Source organism: Bos taurus, chromosome 22 (assembly GCF_002263795.3).
Source record: "Bos taurus isolate L1 Dominette 01449 registration number 42190680 breed Hereford chromosome 22, ARS-UCD2.0, whole genome shotgun sequence".
In the NCBI taxonomy this organism is placed as follows: domain Eukaryota; kingdom Metazoa; phylum Chordata; class Mammalia; order Artiodactyla; family Bovidae; genus Bos; species Bos taurus.
Window position 1 is genome coordinate 44001923 of NC_037349.1, and position 16701 is coordinate 44018623.

General features: G+C 47.8%; 2 protein-coding genes across 6 annotated transcripts in view; both read left to right on the plus strand.

Annotated features, from left to right (window-relative positions):
• IL17RD (interleukin 17 receptor D) overlaps positions 1-6757 on the plus strand; it is a 68423-nt gene extending 61666 nt beyond the window's left edge. For 2 of the 3 annotated variants that reach the window (XM_024983100.2, XM_024983101.2), the window contains one exon: positions 703-6757. In XM_024983100.2, the coding sequence (XP_024838868.1) occupies positions 703-815 (113 nt within the window). In that variant the 3' untranslated portion in view covers positions 816-6757. The remainder of the gene's footprint in view (positions 1-702) is intronic. The other variant, NM_001205427.2, reaches the window with a different exon arrangement.
• Positions 6758-15489: 8732 nt separating this feature from the next.
• The window catches only part of ARHGEF3 (Rho guanine nucleotide exchange factor 3), a 313583-nt gene continuing 312371 nt past the window's right edge, over positions 15490-16701 (plus strand). Inside the window, exon 1 of one of the 3 annotated variants that reach the window (XM_003587632.6) lies at positions 15490-15589. The gene's annotated coding sequence lies outside the window, so the exon portion shown is untranslated. Of the gene's footprint in view, positions 15590-15617; positions 15831-16701 lie in introns of those variants that run through there. The other 2 variants (XM_059880073.1, XM_059880075.1) reach the window with 2 other exon arrangements.

The following is a 16701-nucleotide window of genomic DNA, read 5'->3' on the forward strand; positions in this document are numbered from 1 at the left end:
GGTTGGGTTCCTGATGCAGGCCACAGCCTTGCTCTAGGATTCCAGAATCCAGGAGAAGCTTTTTGCTAATTTTGCTGCAGTTTTGTCAGTCGAACGTTATGGGAAGTAACAAAACTACATTGGTAGCCTCCCAGGTAATGGGACTGTTCAGGTGTGTGAGCTACAGAAATACTGATAAGAAATTATGGTGAGCTGCCTGGTACCATGTTATGTAACATACAGTATGTGCATTAGCTCGCCTTTCTAAACTGAAAACGTGTAGATACTGAAACACATTGGGTCCCAAGTGTGTTGGATGAGTGTCTGTGGACCTGTAGATTTGTAGAGTTCACCACTCCCCACCTTGCCAATATCTTTAAAGCCACATGTATTGACCCAGGAGTTCATGCGGCATAGTATTCTCTCCATTCTAGCTCAACACAGGCTCTGGTAGAAGGGCCTGCTTCCCCAGGGAGCCCCCCACAGGATGCTGTCTGGAGCTGCTCTTACTGTGCCTATAACCCTTTGGAGTCCATGCATGCATACCTGGCCCCTCAGCTGAGGGAACTGGAATCTGGTGGCAGGATGAGAATGCCCAGCCTTGAGCCGGTGGGGATGCCTACCTCACTTGTGCAAAGTGCATGGTGCAAACCCAGATCCAGCCTCATTCTGGCCTGAGCACCCAGGAGTAACATGCGACTCTGCCCTCTCTTCTTTTCTTAGGTGAGGAAGACCCTCCTGCCCTTCCTTCCAAGCTCCTTGCCTCAGGGGCGTGCAAAGCAGAACCTGGTTGCTGCAGCTACACTGGTGAACTCCACACGGTCGCCCCTTTGTAACAGAATGGAAGAGTCTAAGCATTGCCACTTTAGCTGCCGCCTCTCTCTGGTTCCCCAGCTCATCTCTCTGGGTATGTGGCCCACTTGGAGCTGAGGTCTCTTACAAGGATATTCAGAGCGAAATCCTGGCCAGTACTTGCTCTCCTTGCCTCTCTATTCTCTACCAAATATATTGGCAGAGTCTCCAGTTCTCTGAAACCATGTGGAACTGTGAAAGTGATGTCCATAATGTCTGACAACAGCTTGCCATGTTAGGTCAGACTTTGGACTAGAGCCAATTCTGGGAGGTAGGGAAGAAACAGGAAAATACCCGCACTGATCATTCAGACTTAATTTATCTGTGCAAACTTTGCCAGTTAGCTATTGGCTGCTTTGATTTGAAATGCTTTGTGGAAAAAGCACTTTTGATGCCACTACAGCCACAGAAGTCAAGTGCCAGTCTCTATGGAATCCATGTAGTTAAAGATAATGCCTCTTTCCATTGTTGGTATGGAATTTACAGTGCCATTTACAATGCCATGGGTGTTTAAAAAAAAGCTCTGGAGTCAGAGGTCAAGAAGGTAACTGAATATACAGTCATTTTTCATAAAAATGAGTCTTACATATTAGTGGGGGACATGTCTGGCCAAGGAGGGGGCTTCAGGGCCAGGCCAATGACCATCTAGACCATTCTTTCTGAGATGGGTTGGTCAATTTGCAGAGGGCACTGGGGCCACATCTTGATCTGAGTAGGCATCACGCAGGGGCCAGGTCTGCCCACCAAGTTTCCCTGGCTTATACTTACTTTGTTGAATCTCAGATGTTGGTGCCTAAATGTTTATTTTTAAGAAACTGATACCTAACTGGGCTGTATTCACCAAAGTTGTAATTTGTGTTTTGGTTGACCTCTAGTCTAAAGCTCTGAACAGAAAATTAGGGATGAGAATCCACTGACAAAACAGCAGTATGTGGAGGTGGTAGCCAGTTAATCTGCTGAACTTGTTTTGCCTAATGACAAACCTCTTTTTAAGAAGGTGAAAAGGAAGGTATTGTTACAAAGATGAATGTGCTCTTTAAGTATTGTCTAGAGAAGACATGGGACCTGAAATCATTAAATTCTTGAATCTTAAAGTACTTCCCTCACAACCCTAGCCTGTGAATAAGGTTTCATTTTCTTTTTGTTTGACTTACCCAATTAAAAATTTCTCTCTTATACTTCACTCTACCAAAAATAGGCATTGAGAGCTTAAGAGGAAAGAATTTGCTTTAAAAGGGAGAAGTAATATGTTTTGTTTTTATGAGTGACTTCTGTACAGAATTTTTGTTTCCAAAGGGAAAATAGTTGTTCCTTTTCCCTCTCCATGACCTTAAGGGGGAGTGAATATCTTTTTCTACCTTTTTCATAAATGCTGTTGGATTTTGGCACCAATACCAGGGACCCTGATTTTCACTCCTTCACAAAATAGGACCAATATTGACGGGGGGGGGCGGACACTGAGAAGCATCCTAAGGTGGGGTGTGGGGAAGTGGGGAGGGGAGGACTTTTCCTTCGAGGTTCACGCCCAGCAGGTGGGGAAGCGAAGGCTTGCACCCTTGCTGGAAAGAAGAGGTTTGTGTGTATCTTTGATGCAAATACCACACTGCCTGCTCTGTAAAGGCAGCTGGCAGCTTCTTGGGAGAAGAACATGCTCGTCTGTTTTCTGGCATCGAGTTTCCTGCAGCTGCTCTGAGGGAGAGACAAGTGGGCTGCAGAACTGTCTCCCCTGTAAGACCAAGCATCTTGTTGGAGGAGGGATGTTCCATGCTGTCACTGTGGAATCCAAGATGAACATAGTTTCTGGCCTCCCGTGAGTGTCCTGCCATTCCATTGTCGGCATCCATTCTGTGAAGGAGATGGGGCAGTCTTATTAATGTATGAAAATGCACTTGGAAACATTTTCAGAGTGATTTCTTACTGAAGTCAAGAAATGGTGCATGCCCCAGAGGTGCCATTAGGAGCTGCCTTAGGATAGATGTTCAGCTTTGTATGTGAAACAAGGCATCTCTGAGAAACTGGCCCCAGTAACAGAGTGAAAGACCAGAGAAGAAGCATCAGCTGAGCTCCATGAGCATGGGCAGAGAGCTTGCTAAGTAAACTCACTGTGAAAATGGAAAGGAAAAACTGCTTGGCCAAAAATCAAGTGATGCTTTAGTGTGAATTTAGGGTTTAGGTACTTATTTTGAAATACTAAAGATTGTGATGTTCAGCAAAATCAAACTTTTGTACCAAGTAATGAAAAGGACAGTGTGAATGCCCAGCTCTGAATAGTTGAGAAGTCCAGCTTTTCTAGGGTTGTCTTATTACTTTCACTTTTTTTTTTTTTAAACCCTCCCCATCTCATGCTGAAAGTGGGAATGGTTGCTGTATAGATTAATGCAAAACGTTTTATGCAGAGGTGCTTTTGACTCACGAATGGTCCTGGATGGTGGAAATGATAGGACAGAATTCAGATAAAGGTTCAGAAGTCACAGGCTTTCAGATGCTGGGGAACCAAGAATTCAAATATGGGATTGAACTCAATGAAGGGCCTTTATTCCTAGAGTAAAAGGCTCTGTAGCTCAGATAGGTGGTATCCTCTGTACCGGAGACCAGAGGTAGGTCCTGGCTTCCTTCAGCTAACTGGGAAGAGCAGGTAGTTGAAATGAGGGAGCCAGTTGTTTATCTCGACTCACCGATGCACTACACGTCTGACACACATGACACCTTAGCATTTGGCACAGTCGGCTTTTCTTAGAGCATGACCAGGTGGGTGAAGGCCCAGGCAAAGGTGTGTTCTTCTCTGAGATGAGCTACAAGCAGTAGGGACTGCCTGGATGGGCCTAGCCCAGTCATACAGGGGCAGGAGTCTTTTGGAGAACTGAGGCCTGGGCCTGTGAGGGACGTTGATCTCCAGATAATCAGAAGTCATCCAGGCCCACGTCCCAGGACTTCAGTGAGTGACCTAGCCAGGTAACAGAATTTTGAGCCCAATGTGAGAGAGGTCATAAAAGTCATGAAACAAAGAGTTTTTGGTTGACACAATAATAATTGAGATAGTCCCAGATCAGAAGTTCAGAGTTGAGTTGTCTTTTCCTTTAAAAGAAGCAAAGGAAGAAAAAAGCTTTTTTTTTTTTTTTAAATTCCTGGTGAAGAAATGACACACTTTCCTCCCTAAAGAGAGAAAACTCTGCAGTCCGCAACCAGCTCAACACTAAGTGGGTTCTCTTAAGGAGAGAGGAATTACCCTGTCTTTATTGGAGAGAGGTGGACAATGGCAATGAGAAGATTATGAGCCTTTTCTAGTTGATATTGTTGGGAAAGAGTCTGTTCTTATTTAACAAATGCTGTTCCTTCAGGAGGCCCCCCTGTAGCAAGTGTAGTGATAATAAGGTATGGTGACAAACCCTTCTCGGGCTCAGAGAGACAGTGGGGCCTGGTGGAGACTGTGGCCAGCAGACACCCTTGTGCTGTACTACAGGGAGCAGCCACTCCAGCCAGTTGTGACCATATAGTGTTTCCTGATTGTCCCATTTTTCAAGAGAAACTGGGAATCTGGGAGTTTTACATGAAAAAAATCTGATTATTTTTTTTAGTATGGGCAATAAAATTCTTAATTGAATTCAGGAAACCCATGGGTGGACCTGATTTGGCCCACTAGCTATCAGTTTGCCACATCTGCTTTAGAAAATTTGAAAAGAAAGGCATCCATGGTAATTACATATGTCTGGTGCCACAAGAAAATACTCTTGCTAAATGCAGCCAGAAGTTAGATTACTTTTTTTTTTTTTTTTACCCATTGCTTCCCTAAAGAAATTTGCTATGATTGTGAATACATTTGAGATCTTTTGATTGCTTCTTCATACTTCATATGTTTTAAGAAAAAGGCAAAGCAATTGTTAATTTCAAAATCAGATTTCTCCTCACTTATAAAATGTGACACTTGGAATAGTTTCATTTAAATTCCACACCTTAAAGGTCCTTATTTATAGTTTTAACTCTTGGCTTAATCACTTTTTTAGATGAATTAAATCACTTTTTTAATGCTGAGCTTAGGCCAAGCCCTAATGAGGAAAGCAGACATTGTGGAGAGCAGGGCAAGGAGTCCTGAGTATCCACTAGAGCCAGGCATTTGCTCCGTCTTCAGTTTTAAATAACTTGTGAATTGATCTGTTTTGGAGATTTGTGACAGAATACGGAGATACCAGTCAGGAGTCCTCATGGAGTTGGGTCATCCTTGCTATATCACCTCCTTTCCAGGTTTAGGGTTAAAATAAACAGAAGGAGATCACAGACTGTAAGCCAATAGCTTTCATGCTGATAGCAGAGCTTTGGGGGTGAGAGAGAGTTTGGATTATCTGGCAGGTGCCCATCTAGTGTCAAACAGAAAGGGTTGTGCATGAATTATTTCAGTCATTTGGCTGTGGATGTGATTCTGGATTTTCAGCGAAGGAGCTTCTGTAACCTCCCCTGCTGATCAGATAGTTCTTTGTACATCTTCCTTATAGAAATTCAAACCAGCCTTCTTTTGTTCAGCGTGTAGTGGAAAAAGAACAGCTGCTCACCTTCCATGTATTTGAAAACCACAGTGAAATCATCCCTCTAGTATTTTTATTCCGGTGATAAATAATCCCACCCCTACTCATTCTTCACAGCTCTTGTTTTCCAGGGGCTTAATAATTTTCACTGCCCTTCTGTTTCTCAGCTTCACACTCAGTTTAGTTGCCCAAATAGAATGTGCTGCCTTATTCACATTGGTGCCTTGTGAAAGCCAAGCTCAGGATGGGGATTAACAGAAATTCTTACGTACCCAGCTTCTTTTACTGTTTAGAAGTATAAAGACGCTTTTTAAAAAGTGGTATATCACCTGTGTTCATTTTGAAGGTTGCTTACTACATTTTTTTTCTCAGCAGTAGTCCTCTATCATATGTGGGTTTGTTATTTTTTTCCCTTGTGTGTTCAAACACTTGGTGCTTATTCTTGATGTGTCTGATGTCATTCCTGGGCTGCTTCAAGATACCCTTCAAGACCAGCTCTTACTATCTGAGTGGCAACCACCCCTCCCTTCCAATTTTGGATTCTATTTTTATATATCTGTATATGTCACCTTTAATTCATGACTCATAGTATTATTAAATGGTGCAGACTTTAGCCACAGACAAGATAGCAGTTGCTAAGGGCTAATTTGCTAAGAGGTCGAGTGAGGCCCCTTTGGGCAGTTGCCTTCCCTCCTGCTCTTCGACTCCTCTCCAAAATTCAGTGAGGACCACAGACTCTGCAAGGAACATGTCCGTGTTCTAAAGGGCTGGAGCCATGGCTCCAGGTCGACCAAGCACTGTGGTTTGTACAAGCAGATGCCTGACAAAAGCAAACCATTATGACTGTGTATCTGATGTTTTTATCAAAGAAAATTTCAGTGGAGAAGATTCAAAGAAGCTATCTTCTGTTTGTATGTGACAAAGACAAAGTTGGCCGCTCCTGTCATTAGCCAAAAAATAATTACCGTTGGATGACGCTAATGTGTAAGCATGTTATTTTTAATAAGTGGTTATTTTCTGTCTCAAGAAAAAGATGTAGTGAGTCTGGAGAGAGCAAAAGCTTTTGTAAAAACCAAATGTATTCATTTAGAGAGTAGATGACTTTTATTTTCACTGTTTTGTTTTTCACTGCAGAAGCTCCCTGTTTGTCTGGGGGGAAAGCCTGTGGAACAGTGGTTATTGCCATTGTCTTTGTTTCATCTTTAAGTTTCTCCTTTGTGAGGTTTGGTGGAATAGTGAGCACTGACCAGCAGACTGTAGCAGCATGCTGTGTTTTTACATTGAAGATGTTACTGTCTTATTTGATTTGTACATAACTGTAAATAGGTGATAGTGTCCACAGGCGACATCTGCAGAATGTTGTTTTTGTACCCTAGCATCTCTGCATCAAATAAAATGTTTTGTTCTAAGATTGTGGTGGCTCATTATTCTAGGTCATGTTTTCTGTTTCCTGAATAGCTGGGGTTCCTAGCACAATTTTCTGTGGGCCCTTATTCTGAGAGGGAGAGAGATTACCCAGGGTGAGGAGGCCAGGATGGCTGGTCTGTCTTATACTTGCAGGAAAAGGAACCTGCTGCCCTTGATCGTTTACTCCACCCTCCGTCGGTCAGATGCCTGTTGTCTCATCGGTGTCGGGAACCGGGGCAGGGACACTTACCTCAAGGAGAAATATGACTCTCAGAACAATGGACTTTCTTTGAAGAAATTGGAAAAGAAGTTGATGGATGCTGAAATTTGGGAGCCACAAATTTCCTGTCATTCAGAAAGAAAAAGGTGCCTGTTCATTCTTCTGATGTGAGGTGTCTCATCTTCTGTGTGCCATGTGCTCTGAGTTACATCCCTGGTTTATGTCAACTTTGGGGCCTCATTTTTGAGATTCTGACACCCAGAAATGGGGTAGCTTTGCTGAGGGCACAAACAAGAAGTCAGCAACATTGGGATTCATACATCTGATTGAATCATCCTCATTCCTAACCAATGGGCTGTACTGTCTCTCAACATAATTTCTAAGAAGAAAAAACCTTGAGTAGCAAGTTATGGCGAGTTGGTTCCCTCCTTAGTCCACATATTGAGAGTACAGCTGGTTCAGAGGTTAAGCAGACGGATCTAAAAGGACTCTATTGGAAGGATTTCATTAGGCAGATGCTGCAGAATACCTCTTTCCTGTTAGTGGTGAGAAAATCCTCTTTGGACAGCATGAGAAGCCCTAATTTTTACCATGGTATTAGAAAGCAAGAGTCCATTTTTATATCTGCTTTGGGTTCATACAGTTGCCAACATCTGTGGGACCTCACCACTGGTTTTATTTACTTTGTTTTAGAAATGCAAACTTTAGGTAGCAAAGACCAGCTTCCCTTTGCAGGCTTTAATTAGGAAACACTTAATTTAGGTTTAGTTGAATAAGAGGCTACAAGCAATAAGCAGGTAGATGAGGAAGGAGATGTAAATTATACCTTCACTGTCTCAGGCATGGGTGTCCCTGGTGGCACAGTGGTAAAAAATCCACCTGCCAATGCAGGAGACGGGTTCGATCCCTGGGTTGGGAAGAACCCCTGAAGGAGGAAATGGCAACCCACTGCAGTATTCTTGCCTGGAGAATCCCATGAACAGAGGAGCCTGGCGGGCTACAGTCCATGGAGTCGCAAAGAATCAGACATGACTGAGCGTGCATGCACGTCTTGGGCATAGTGAGCCCTTAATAAAGGACTCAATAAAGATATTTTCCTCCCCTACCCGCTACCCTGTCTTCTCAGTTGAGAGGAACAAAATCAGAAGTGGTTCAAGAATAGTGGAGATAGAATGAAGGGCAGGACAGACAGAAACAAGGTGTAAGGCCTTTTGCAAGGAGATAAAATTCAAATGGGGTCTTTGAGATTAAGGAAAAATAATGCAAGATCACTAGGCTTGGCTCCCTGGCCTCTTTCTAGAGGGTTTTTACACCATCTTTCACATTTATAGGTAATAAAATCTTTTTACAATATTTATTTGAAAGCCTAAAATATGTACTGGAGATGCAGTAATGAATAAGGTATACATGATCCCTGCCATCTCGATTCTACCTCATTCTCAGTATGGGACTATGGGCAAACCACCTAATCGTTCTGAGCCTCAGTTGTTTGATCTGCAAGATGGGACTGATACCTGCCACATTAGGTTATTGTGAGACTTAAATGAACTGGGGTTTATAAAGCACCCACAGCCACACTTGGCAAGTTCTAGCCGTGTGGTTGGAGAAGGCAATGCACCCCACTCCAGTACTCTTGCCTGGAGAATCCCAGGGACGGGGGAGCCTGGTGGGCTGTCGTCTATGGGGTCGCACAGAGCCGGACACGACTGAAGCGACTTAGCAGCAGCAGTAGCCGTGTGGTAAATAGTGGCTCTTATTCTGTGGAAGAGCAGGTTTTGGACTACTTGTGGGCCCTATGGATATGGGTAGAAGATAGGAGCTTCAGCCCAGGAGGTAAAGCGCAGCACCTTTGTTAGGTGCTGTGTTAAATCATCTCTTTGCCTAAGAGAAGAGGGTGGGTTTACATGTGACTGTTGTGGAAGGAAGGCACGGGGCTTGTGGAGGGGGTGGTGCTCCTCACAAAATCAAACTAAGGCAGGATTCTTAAAAGTTGACTGTACATAGCCTGTAACAGTTGACTGGGTTCTCAGATCTGCCTACGTCCCATTTACCAGGCTCATTTTCCCCTGATCATCTGTCAGCTCTGATAGAGATACAGACATTTTTCTGAACTTGTTGCTTTAAGGTCCCTGTGCTGGATTACCACACTCTGCTCTGGCTGTGAACAAAAGCAGTGATTGTTTCTCTAACCGACGGCCAATTCATGGTCGGGGGAATTTCCCAAGTTTTAGAAGCTGGAGGGGACGCAGAGACCAAGTAATGGTCCTCAGGTTGAAGACTGCTCTTCCTGATCTCGCTGGTTAAAACATTCCAGGGAATGGGACAGGTGGCAGCTCCCAGATAAAGCATGGATGTTTCTCACCAGGCTGGGCAAGGCCAGGCCAGGCAGGACTCAGCAGAGAAAGGCCGAAGCATGACTGGTGACAGAAGGCAAAAATAAGCAGGACCTGCCTTTGGTTTATGGGGTCGCACAGAGTCGGACATGACTGAAGCTACTTAGCAGCAGCAGCCTTTGGTTTATGTACCTGAAGTTTGAGGTACTTGAAGATCCTGCACACAGTTATATAATTGTGCATTCTTGATGAGATTTTTTAATCACTGTGATTAAAGTGGGGCTTTGGTTTCAGGTACCCGGGACTTAGATCTCAGTCTGCCACTTTTGGGGGGACTCTTAAGCAGGTCACTTGAGCCAATCACGACTGTTTCTGCTGCTGCTGCTGCTAAGTCACGTCAGTTGTGTCCGACTCTGTGCGACCCCATAGACGGCAGCCCACCAGGCTGCGCCGTCCCTGGGATTCCCCAGGCAAGAACACTGGAGTGGGTTGCCATTTCCTTCTCCAATGCATGAAAGTGAAAAGTGAAAGTGAAGTCGCTCAGTCGTGTCCGACTCTCAGCGACCCCAGGGACTGCAGCCCACCAGGCTCCTCCGTCCATGGGATTTTCCAGGCAAGAGTACTGGAGTGGGGTGCCATTGCCTTCTCCACGACTGTTTATACATCTGGGAAATAAGTAATAGCTCAGTACCAAATGGGGCTGAGGTGAGGCTTGACTGTGAGCCCAAGCAGAGTTATGGTCACAGAAGCCAGTACACAGCCCCCTTGCCTTTGGGGATGTGGTCATCTGGGGCAGGTTAAGGGATGTACAGTGATAAAGTATGATCCCCTAGAGATATCTGGTTAGCCCTGGTCTGGGTAGCAGAGGGCCTCAGTGATCACAGTGGAGTCCCTGTCTCCTGGAGGACTCAGTTCTGCAGGCAGTTGGCTAGGACCAACTACAGGAAATGGCTACTTGTAAATTGCCGATAGCCCAGAAGTGAACCCCAAAGTTATTACCTGGCTCCTAGCCAACCTCTTTTTCTCTGTTTCTCTTTCTTCTCTGCCACCAAAGCAGAATTTGAGGGTCTTCTCTGGTGTGGTCCTGTCCCAGACCCTCTGTGCCAGACTTTTCCTTCTCCCTCTCGAAGTCTCCAGCCATCCTTTGCAGTCAGGCCTTCCTTGACAACTGTCCACCCTCATTCAGGTCCTGCTCCCGCGTTTATGTGCTAGACCCTCTTAATCCCTAGTCCAGCTGCTCCTTGAGGGCAGGCTGTGCCCCTTGCTTATGCCTTCCACCTGGGCTGGACTTGGACTTTGCTGCTTTAACCAGCTTGAGACCCCAGCCCTACCACTGATCAGTCAGCAGGGCACGTTACCTCATCTCCGTGGCACTCAGTTTCCTCCTCTGTCTGATGGGGATGACAGCGCACCTGCCTATGGTGTGGTGGTGAGGATGAAGTGGATGGAGGGGATAGTCCGGGTAGTCCAGTGCCTGGCATACAGCAAGTGTGCACAGCCGTCATTTGTCTCAGTTGGCATCAGGGTCAGCGGTAACAGTTGCTAGTGAGTTTCAGAAGGCCTCCCAGAGGAGTTAACTGCATCCATTCCTGCTTTGCAAATTGGGGTGAGACCCCCATTCGCTTACCATGCTCTCCAGAGCTGAGGGCCACTGGGGTGTCCCACATCCTCCCGCCAAGTGGCTTGTATTGTCTCAAGTTTGCACTCCCTGTGGGTCCGGTCTCCAGACTGTAGACTTAGGGCTGGTGATGACCTGTTGTGTCTTAGAGTCACCCCTGTGAGTTGGACACCTGCTACCACCTGGGCGCGTCCCATACTCCCAGCAGGGTTTATGGCTTAGGTAACGTCCCACCTTCAGGGCAGGGCGACGTTGGATTTGAACCCAGGCATTTCCTGCCCTGAAGTACCTGTCTACCTTTCCACCCCACCTCCCGGTCTTGCTTCTCAGGTCTTCCTCAAGCCTAGATTATGAGAGCAGATGGGACTTGGTTTTAGAGAAAGAAGTCTTTTACTGTATTAGCTGCTTGCAGAACATTGCTTAGGTCTGAACACTGAGATGAACACCTTATTCCTTCACAGGTGTCACCATCTCCTGGGGGAGAAGGTTAGTGTTGCTTCATCAACTGGATGCTCCACACTTTTCAAAAGAAAGTGTGTGTGTGTGGGGTGGGGGAGGGGCATCTGAATACTGCTAAAGGCAGAAGACTTGAATATTCCTTTCAGTAATCCACTTCTAGCATTTTCTCTGTAGGAAATAACCAGAACTGTGTATCAAAGTTAGTTATGCAAAGATTTTCATCACTAAGCATTATCCCTGATGCTGAGAAGTGAGGATCAAACCAGGTACCAGTCAGGACTGCTGATAAGAAGAGGCACATTCATACCATAGACCAATAGGCGACTCTTAACAGTCATGTTGTAGAGTGTTTTATCACAAGGAAGAGGTTCACAATATGTTAAATGGAAAACAAAAAAGCACACAAAATAACAGTAGATGTTGCTGGGTATCAGTAACCTCAGATACACAGATGACACCACCCTTATGGCAAAAAGTGAAGAGGAACTAAAGAGCCTCTTGAAAGTGAAAGAGGAGAGTGAAAAAGTTGGCTTAAAACAACATTCAAAAAACTAGGATCATGGCATCTGGTCCCATCACTTCACGGCAAATAGATGGGGAAACAATGGAAACTGACAGACTTTATATTTTTGGCTCCAAAATCACTGCAGATGGTGACTGCAGCCATGAAATTAAAAGATTCTTGCTCCTTGGAAGAGAAGCTATGACCAACCTAGATGGCGTATTAAAAAGCAGAGACGTTACTTTGCCAACAAAGGTCTGTCTAGTCAAAGCTATGGTTTTTCCAGTGGTCATGTATGGATATGAGAGTTGGACTATAAAGAAAGCTGAGCATGGAAGAATTGATGCTTTTGAACTGTGGTGTTGGAGAAGACTCTTGAGAGTCTCTTGAACTGCAAGGGGATCCAACCAGTCAATCCTCAAGGAAATCTGTCCTGAATATTCATTGGAAGGACTGATGCTGAAGCCGAAGCTCCAGTACTTTGGCCACCTGATGTGAAGAACTGACTCATTGTAAAAGACCCTGATGCTGGGAAGGATTGAAGGCAGGAGGAGAAGGGGACGACAGAGGATGAGATGGTTGGATGGCATCGTCGACTTGATGGACATGTGTTTGAGCAAGCTCCGGGAGTTGGCAATGGACAGGGAACCCTGATGTGCTGCAGTCCATGGGATCGTAAAGAGTTGGACACGACTGAGCAACTGAACTGATTACTGGGTGGTGGTGATTTGTGGGTGGATTTTATCTTATTCTTAATATTTCTCTCAGCATTGGTCATATGAGTGGTATTATCAGTGGGTTTTAAATGTGTGATCTCCCAGGACGAATGTTAAAGGTACCTGGTGGGTCCTCGATGGCCGGGTTGGTGGTCTCCATCTTGCCCTTGCCCTTGTGCCTTCTCAAGAGATGGCTTTCTCCAACTGTGCTCCCTGGTGCCTCATCCCAGCCCCTCACCCCTGCTTCCCTACCTGGCACCGGTTATAGCTCTTCACTCACTCTTTCGTGTGGAGACCTGCAGTAGACACCCCAGCTTTCCCAACTGATGACTTAGGTGACAGCCTTGGTCCTATTCTGCCTTGTCTTGCAAAGTTAGGGGAGATGGAGCTGAATTCAAGAATGAGCCCTCATGAACTGTCTGTTTCAAGGAGAAAAGGTGGCTGATCATCAGTATCTTCTGGTTTCTCCACCAGTTTTCAAACTCCATGGATAGTGACCCACATTTCCTGCTTATTCTCTCCACACACCCCATGACAGGACTCCCTTTGGGTGTATCACCTCTTCCCCAACAGTTTCCTAATCTGAGTCCAGGAGCCAAGTGCTCCTTACCCTCCCCCTAGCAGGGCCAAAGCATGAGTAGGTGGGAGGTGATGCGGCACTGCATATAAACTGTTGTGAGTTTACATAGATTTGTTTCTGGTCTACATATTCCTGAGGATCTGTTCTGATCTCTGGACACCCGGAATTGAAAAACAAAGGAAATTGAGGAGTGCATCCCCAGTAATAGTCCACATGCACATTGCCTTTGCTGTGTCCAGGAGACTTTGACCCGCTGCATCCATTCCTCACTCAGCATCTGTGGAGTCCCATCACCTCTGCCCAGACCTTTCCATGGTCAAGGTCTAGTGTGTCACCTTGGCCATCAAGGCCCCTTTCCATGGGCTTCCAGAAGTGTGCCCTGTGTTCTCCCACCTCTGGGCTTCCACGTCTGTCCTCTCCAGCCCTGTCGCCCCACATCGCACAGGAAGCCTTCCCATGCTCGAATCTGGGCCAGCACTTCCTGTGTGTCTCTCACCACGTCCTGCTCCCTAAGCTGCCCAGTGATGGCTCTGACTGTTCCCACATCAGCCGTGAGCTCCATGGGGTCAGGGACTATGTCTTTCTGTCTTGTGACAGAGTCACTGCTGAGGTTCAGAGTCTGGCATGGTCTGTGGCATGTAGCAGATGCTCCAATCATTAAATGGAATCTAATGGAAATAGAAATTTTATCTCCGACAACGCCGCCTGAGTAGAGCACCAGGTGTCGACTTGAGGGGTGGAAGTGCCTGCCGAGCTCTGGGTTGCTGAGGGAGTGGAAGCCCTTTATTATTACCTAATAAACATGGCTGGCTGTAGTAAGTGATCTTCCACTGTGTGGAGGAGGGAGAGTAACAAAAGAGGCCTGGAAGAAAAGGTTGAGGATTAGGGACCTGGATATAGGTTTTGGCCTTGGAAATGGAGTCGTGGACAGGGTGTGTGATCCTTACACAGGAAAGGGATGGGTCATGAGGCACTGGGTTTGGGGTCAAGGTGTGGTGGAATGAAGTGGAATTGTAGTTGGAATGAAAGTTCCTTTGCTCAACATTGGTCAGTTTCTGGCCCAGAAGGTGAGCTGTGGGCTAGGGAGAGGTCACACAGCCCTAGGAGGCTGTGTGCCTGCAAAGGAGAGACAGGAGTTTGCAATAAAGGAAGTCTCAGCTGTGCCAGATGAAGGTCTGAACGCCTGGTGCTGGTGACGGGTGTGCAGGGGATTGGTGCCTGGACTGGGAGATCTACATCTCAGCGGCTGCTGCCAGGGAAGATCCCTCCTGGGAAGCCCTCAACATCCCCCTACCCCTTGTGAGGTGGAATGAGGGGGTGGGGGTTAGAGCTCTCCCCATGGAGAGAGAGTGAGGAGGTCCACTCAGAGCCTGATCCTCCATGTACTGGAGGTATGGCTGCGGAGAAATGTAGCCCTGGAACTGGAGCTTTCTCCTCTGATCTGGGGGCTGGCTTCACCTTTCTAAGCTTCAGTTCCTGAGACGGCCCATACAAGCCCTACACCTCACAAGGCAAGTAGATGAAGCACCTGAAGTCCTCACCAGGCACATGAAAGCAGCTGATGAACTTTTTCTTTTTTATAATGGTTTGTACTTTCATAAGCGCTCATAACTAGTGTGTAGGGACTTTTTTTATTCCTGACTTTATGGGGTCCTGAGGACTGGAAGAATTTAATCTGTTGAACGGATGAATGAGTACAGAAAATGCTTTTAGTATTTAGATTCTCATGTCTATTTCTGCAGGAAAAGACTCAGGCCACACTGCTGGCTGCTGCTCTTTCAAGCTCAGCATCCGCCCACAAACGTATTTCCTGAGAACCTGCTGGGCGCGCGGGGATTCGTCCTTATTCTCACTCCCACAGTCGGGGAAAGTGAGGCTTGGGCAGGACTAGATAAGCCCAAGGTCAGCCTGGTAGGCGAGGCTGGGGCTCCAAGCGCCTGACCCGGGCCCTCGCCCGCCCGGGCAGCTCCTGCTGCCCATGGCTCGGGAGTCACCACAGCCCTCTCCCGTTGGGATACAGATCCCCGGAGCTGCCCTCGGGGGAACGGGATTCGGCAGGCTGCGCACCCTTTCCCGGACCCAGTAAATTATCTCCCAAATAGGTGCTGGGCATGCCCCGGGGGCCAGGTCTCCCCTTCTCCGTCCCCAGCCTTCCCTGGGACCCCAACAGGGTGCGGAGTGGGAAGTGCTGAGCAGCAGCCAAGCGTGACCGAGTCCAAGTTCCCCGACACCCGGCCTGGCGCCCGCTGGGGTCCCCGGCCCGCCTCCGGCCCACGTGGCCGGCCCGGCCTCTCCGCCCCCGGCCCCGCCCCGCTCCGGGGAGCCGCCTCCGTAGCCGCCGCTGCCAGAGTCGTAGCCGCGGTGCGAGCCGCAGCCCGGCGGGTCGATCCCGTGCTGGGAGCCGAGGTGAGTGTGGGCGGCTGGCCTGGAGCCCCGCTACTCCGCTAGACCTTCCCCGCTGGAGACCCTGCTAGACACCCTGGGGCGGGAGGCCTTCCCGGGCTGATTCCTCTCCACCTTCACCCACCAAGCCGGAGCTAGACCCCACCTCCAAGCCGCCCTCGTTCCATCCCGGTGCCCGCGGCAGAGTGTGCGCTCCTGGCTCCGGGCACCCTGAACGGTCAGGGGAACCCTGGAGGCGGCACAGGTAGGCAGTGCCACCACCAGCCCCGACCGGCCGCCGCTCCGCCGGAGACCCTGACTCCGACCCTCTGCTAGCTCTTGGGCTAAAAGTTCCCGGACCCACTTCCGGGGACGGAGGTGCCACCTGTCTTGGGGTGCGGCCCCTTTCCCTCCGCGTATCTTCCCGTCGGGCGCTGTTTGCCGGGGCTCGCAGGACCACCAGTTATTTCGCGGCGGGGAACCTGGCTTTGGGCGCGCGGGGCGGTGGCTTCGGTTTCGGGCCCACTCGGGCCCCTGTGCTCGTTGCTGCTTAAACTAAGCGGCTCGAGGATCCAGGGAGGAGGAGGGGGAGGCGGACACCATGGGGTTAAGGCGAACTTCGGTCCCTCGTAGCTAGAGACGGGCAAGCGTCTTCCGAGTGTGAAAGTTTCTACTGAGTCGAGTTCCCGTGGGCTTTGCCACGAGGAAGAACCGCTCTTGCAGTATCAGCGGCCTCATCAAGGGCTTATACGTTGATGAAACTGAGTGGCTTGTTCCTCGAGGGCTCTCACTCCATTTAATGCCCAAACCAGGCTTGCCTCCAGCACTGGGCAAGGATGCGAGAACTGCCAAATGGTGGTTGTCCTGGGTGAAGTAGCAGAAACGTATTTTTAAGCAGTTCATGCACTGCCCAGGTGTTACCACCTTCTACCCTGGGTGTGGAAGAGTTTTGCTAGGTCTGAGTGTCAGCTGTGTAGTCTTGCGCAAGTTACTTCACCTGCTCATGCCTCAGTTTCCTCATCTGTAGAGTGGAGATGATCATAGTACAAACCTTAAAAGGTTGTGTAAGATTAAAGTTTTTATTGTAGTGCCTGGTACAGGCTAAGTTCTCCCTCGGTTAACTGTCCTTCTTGTTA